The 6298-nt window shown below is 35.5% G+C and overlaps 1 protein-coding gene across 1 annotated transcript; it reads left to right on the top strand.

Annotated features, from left to right (window-relative positions):
• Nucleotides 1–2780: 2780 nt before the first annotated feature.
• Nucleotides 2781–3335, top strand: LOC137734580 (protein FAR1-RELATED SEQUENCE 5-like). The gene has a single exon (XM_068473816.1). It carries the CDS (start codon nucleotides 2781–2783, stop codon nucleotides 3333–3335), a length of 555 nt encoding a protein of 184 aa, XP_068329917.1.
• Nucleotides 3336–6298: the final 2963 nt, after the last annotated feature.

Raw genomic sequence — 6298 nt, 5'->3', positions numbered from 1 at the left:
ATGTTCCACTAAATACATTGTTATCACTAATACAATATATTATATTTGTTCTCTTGACATGAACGGTGGAGATTATTTATATATTTATATAATAGATAGATGTTGAATGTTCCACTAAATACATTATTATCACTACTATAATATATATTTGTTCTCTTGACATGAACGGTGGAGTTGCATCAAAGGGTTTTAAATTTAACTATTTGAGTTACGTGCAACATTTATTCTCCCAGACAATGCAAAGTGCTGGAATCCTTCATCCACCACCATTGTTTGTAATTTGGTGACCGAAGCTTCTAACAAAGCAAAATACAAAGATGTCCATACCCTTAACAGGTTTATGGGGTATAGATATGTAAGGTTAAAGTATCGTTCTCTTTCATGATATATACAGTAATTTTTTTGAAAGCAATAATCTATAATGGTGAATTATCCTTTTAAAGTCATAAAAAATTCATATTCTATGTATAACGAGTTCTCTATATTGTATTAAGTTATAATTTTTCTTGGTCCCATCTTAAGGAAAGACGTCTCCATATAGTTATAAATAATTGTCAATGAATACAAAAATATGCAAAAATATAAAATAATTGGGGCCCAAAAAATTTTATTTAGGAAATACATAATAAAAGGATCGTGGGTCAGGTATGTTCTGAAACTGAAAGATTCGAACCTCCGTATAGCGGCATTTATTAAGGATAAATAAGTTAATAAATAATATTTCAGGTATGTAATGGAGTAAACTCCATATTGTAACAAGTTATAATTTTTGTTTGTCTCATCTTGAGGAAGCATGCATTCACATAGTTATAATTGTTGATGATTACAAAAATATACAAAAAATAAAGGGTAAATATCAGTTTAATACCCTCAAATTTCGTGGTTTTTAACATTTAGTACATGATGTTTTTTTCTTCCCATAGTCATACCTAAAGTGTTAATTTTGGGACAGTTTCATACATACTTTAATTTGGTTGTTAAGTCTCTGGTTAACTGATGACGTGGCGCCTATGTGGACAATGATTAAGCGCTACATGTCATTAAGAGTCTACATGGAAATTAAAATCATTTAATTAAATATTAAAAACTAAAAAAATAAAATCATTTATTATTTTTTTTTTTGCATGGGGGACCCACCCTTATATCCCTAACCTTTTTCGCGTCTTCCCCCAACCCAGATCCACCCAACCCAGATTCCACCCTCCGGCCCTCTCTCTCATCCCCATCCCCCGCCTCACCTGCTCCCTCGCAAAACCTGTTCGAGCGAAACTTCAGTGAACTTGAACCCCGACCTTCTACCAGTACCTCGAGAACCTGCGGGTCGGATCAAGCGCGCAGCCCCCTCGTCTTCCCCGAAATCGGAGTCCGACGAGCCGATCCGGACCCCGCTACTCGCCGCCAAGCTCGGTACATGATTATGCTGGCGATCATGTTGCTTAACGGCGGAGTATTCGTGGCCATCGTTTTGGGGCTGGCGATTGGTTACTTGGCGTTTCGGAGTGGGGACGATGACGTGGCGGGTGTGGTGGTAGAGACTGATAATCCGTGTGCGTGCGCTTAGAAATTTTTTGGGTGGATTTAGATATTTTTTAGATACGATTCGAAAGGGTGCAACTTGCGTTTGCCAATTTGATGTGTGTCTCTATCGACATGTAATTGTATGATCTTGTATTATTGTGGTTGTTTGTAATTTATGCGTTGCTTTGTATTTAATGGTAAATCTGCAGATCTGCTTTCATTTTGTTCATCTTTTTCTTTTCAAATTTGAATTTTCCGATCTGCTGTGCTGATGATGATGGTGGCGACACCGTCGTTCGCCGGGGCTGTGGTTTTGGCCAGTTTTTCCGGGTTTTGCGAGGGAGCAAGTGAGGCGGGGGAGTGTGCGGATGGGGATGAGAGAGAGGGCCGGAGGGTGGAACCTAGGTTGGATGGATCTGGGTTGGGGGAAGACGGGATCAGGGAAGAAAAAAGGTGAGGGATATAAAGGTGGGTCCCCCATGCAAAAAAAAAAAATTTAAATAATTTTATTTTTAAAAAAACTAATGAAAATGATTTAAAAACTTTGAGATTTAATGATAAGTATAAAATAAAGGGTAAAGTAAATAGTAATATGATTGATTTTTTAGTGTAAAATGTGGTTTTGCGTTAAAGTGAATAGTACCGTGAGCTTTTCGTTAAAACTCTCTTTATTTTTTTAGTTTTTAATATTTAATTAAATGATTTTAATTTCCACGTGGACCCTTAATGACACGTGATGTCCAGTCATTGTTCACATAGGCGCCACATCATGAGTTAACTGGAGACTTAACAGTCAAACTAATGGATGTATGAGACTGTCCCAAAATTAACACTTTAGGTATGACTCTGAGACGAAAAAAACTTCATGCATTAAATGTTAAAAACCACAAAACTTGATGGTAGTAAGCTGATATTTACCCAAAAATAAAATACTTGCCGTTCAAAGAATCCTGTATAGGAAATAAACATTCATCAAGATAAATAATTCTACAAATAATTTTTTTTAAGTACACCCTCTATTAAGTAATAACCTCTCTAAAATTATAAAACTAGTTTGGTTCAAACTGTATAACTTTAAAAAGGTTTTATTGTATTGTGTTTGTGTTTACTTACATGCAAAGAATGGAAAAAACAAGTGGGTCTCATGTTGAAACAAGGTATGTCACATATAAATAATCACGAATAAAATTCCATACCAAAACAATCAGATATGAGTCTCAATCACGACTTCTACTATTCTAATACGTAAGTAATGATGCAATATGGATCAAGATTATCTAGCCTCCCACTTACCACAGGTGATGCCTGATACATATCATAGGCTTTGCTTGTGGCATATGAAGCAAAATGCACTACGGAATGTTAATTGTGTATTCAAGGGTAACAGTAGGGCTAGAGAAGTCCTAAAAAAGTTCATTGATGAATATGAGGATGACGATGAGTTTTTAGTGGCTTGGGATGAAATGCTTGTGAAACATAATGTGCAGGGCAAAGCATTAGAGTGGTTGAAAGAAATAAAGAAGTTGAGAAAAAAATGGGCTAAGGCATATGTAAAGATGGCATGGTCTGTAGGAATGACAACTACGGGAATTAGTGAGATCTTCGATGCTAGGTTAAAAGAGTATTTACAGTCTGACTATAATGTGGTACAATTTTTCATGCATTTTGAGAGAGTACTTGATGATAAGAGGTATAAGGAGTACCAAGCTGAATATAACTTGTGTTATAAGAATGCACAAGTGAAAGTTCCAGCTATGATTGTTAAACAAGCAGGTGATACTTACACGAAAGCAATATTGGGAAATCTCTTGATTTAAGAATAAAAAGTACCGTTAATGATGGTGAAGATGTTGTGTACACAGTTTTTCCACCTTACGGTGCTTTTATGGAACGACATGTGAGGAGGGAGAGAGATTCAAACATAATCTGTTGCAGTTGCAGATTGTTTGAGATAAAAGGTATTTTGTGTGGTCATGCCATAAAAATCCTTAGAGAGGTAATGGACACCTTTGAGATTCCTAGTCAATATATTTTGAAAAGGTGGACTAAAAGCTAGGGCTGAGAGCATACAAGACATGCATGGGAAGGAAATCCAAATTGATCCTAGATTGCAACAGGGCTCTCGATTTAGGTCCTTGTGCCACGCATTTACTCAGATCTCATCCAGGGCTTCAGAAAGTGATGAAACATATGAAATAGCTCTTAGCTATGCACATAAGTTGGGTAAATTGACTGAAGACAAGCTCAGTTTACAAATTAATGGTAAAAACAGAAGATAAGGTTAAGGATTCTGCCGCCATTATGGCTCTAAACCATTCTAACGATGTTCCCAACTTGAATAATGCCACTGTTGTCCAAGCAAAAGGATTAAAGAAGAGAAAGACTTGTCGGGGAAGAAGACGACTTAAGAGTTGTTTGGAAAAAGCTATAGCCAAAAGGAAGCGTTCATCTAACTCCCATTTATCAAAGGTAAAGTTCTAATTTTCTAAAAAATTATAATAGCAGTAAACTAAGTCATATGGTTTACTTATCTACATTGTGACATCTTAAAGGAAACTTGTGTTCCAAAGGAGACCGTTGCAGCGGGATATTATATTGCTTCTCCTCCACCTTTTTTTCGTGCTCCCGTGGTGGCTGAACCAAGGGGACCTTTTCCAGTGGTGCATACTTTGAATTCGGTGAATGGTAATTAACCTCCTTATATTTTTTTTATATTACGTTTATTAGTTATTTATGCAAATTTCATAGTCACAGGGACATGACAGGCTTAATTCCATGCCATGGATGACATATGAAGAACCTCAGTATAGTACATTTCAAGAGCTACTCCAAACAAATCCCACTGGTTATTCCTTTGCACACCAAGATTTTCAAGCATCTAATACCACGTGTAGTCAAGTAAAGCTTTCAGATATATTTCATATATTTTTATTGCAATTGTTATGTTCTTGGTATAATTTTCTTTGTATCCTTAAAAGACTATTGTAGACCTTGAATTTGAATGTAAGTGGTGACCATTGGAGATGAAGAGAGGAAGCCAACTCATTGTTTTTTGCAGAGGCAGCTATGCCATACATAGAGATTGCAGAAAGCCAACTTATAGTTATTTTGGACATTCTTGAGTCTACATTACCAGAGGCTTAATTGAAAATTTTTCTTCTATTGTAAAGTACAAGAGGTTGTAGGCAAAGTTATTGAGTTAGACAGTTTTGGATCATGTTGGTGGTTGCAAAACAAATTTTTTATGTGTAATTTTGAATCTACAGATCCTGTGCTTATTAATATTGAATATGCAAAAAAGTTCTGCTTGTAATGGAAGCGTATATTGGCATGAAATCTCATTTTCCAACCAAGGCACTCTTACTTTTGTCTTAGCATCAAACCATGATATAAAACAAAGCAATGTAAAATGCTTATAAAAAACAAAGTGATCTTAAGTGGAAGAGGAGGGAGAAAAGGGACTTTAGAGGCGGGAAAGGCAGCAAAAAGAAGTCATGAAATGGATAGAAGGGGGCGAAAGGCAATAGAAAAAGTATGTAAATTGGGCTTTAAAGATGTTTGGAGTTGTTGGTGAGGTGGTAAAATCTGAGCATTAAATTAAATAAACATGAAATCAATGGCTAGAAAAGTAGGAGCGATGGAAGGGGATGCTAAGTGGGAGAGCATACAATCCATGTCCCAATATATAATACCACTTGTGCAGCTACTTAATACTTAATGGAGTTTGCATAGGAAAATGCCAAGATAATTCCAATAAATTGTTAATAGATAATTATCACGATAAAAAATGACAATATTATCTGTCAACAGTAATTTGAAGTTATCTTAACAGGTTCTCCATCTAACAACTTAGAATGCATAAGATAATGGTGTTTACATGCGAGTAATGCTTTGAAGTTATTTTAACAGGTTCTCCATCCAACAACTTAGAATGCATATATAAGACAATGGTGTTTACATACGAGTAATGTTATACTTATCATCTATTTGTACCATCATTTGTACCATCTTTCTAATAGAGATAAAACCCGTCAACGCATGTGGGTCCCATCTCTATTAGAAAAATGATACAAATAATGATATAACTAGATAATAAGAATACCATTTTTATTACATAATTTAACTTGTTTTGCCGGATCAACTAAGAGAAATCTTTTCAAACACCATCTAAATAATGAATAAATAAGCAAATAACAAGGACTCCATCACCTGCTACAGGGGCTCCATTACATAACTTCTTGGCATGTTGTATTCGGCGGAGAGACTTTTCTTAGTTCGTTCGCCATTGGTTTGAAGGGTTTACATTTTGTGGTATGCCTTCTTACTTTAATTGGTGATGCAAGTAGTGATGTACACAGAGAACAATATATTAGTCGAATCATGCGAAATCCGTTTGTGTTAATTTAAACCGTCGAGTATAACCTTGTATTGAAGAAAAACTGCACTTTTTTTTATAAGAAAGTTTGAATTTGTAACTTATCATTCAATTTGTTTATATTTTTTTTATTAAAAACGATATTACGAGAGACAAATTTACACATTTCCCGTACCCATGACTGCTAAAGGAACTCTAAACAGTAAGGTTCTTGTGAACTCTCGACAATTTAAAATTAATTTTCGTGATAATATTACAAAACATTGGTACCCACCACCATTAAGCAAACAAATCCCTATATATTGCCAGTTAGTACATCCATCTCTTCCACTCTCAGTCCTCCCTCTCTCTCTCTCTCTCTCTCTCTCTCTCTCTCTCTCTCTCCACCAACACCAAATCCAACAA

This window comes from Pyrus communis, chromosome 5 (genome assembly GCF_963583255.1).
Source record: "Pyrus communis chromosome 5, drPyrComm1.1, whole genome shotgun sequence".
Lineage (NCBI taxonomy): Eukaryota > Viridiplantae > Streptophyta > Magnoliopsida > Rosales > Rosaceae > Pyrus > Pyrus communis.
Note: the sequence above shows the minus strand (reverse complement) of the source record. Positions and strands in the feature narration are given on the sequence as shown.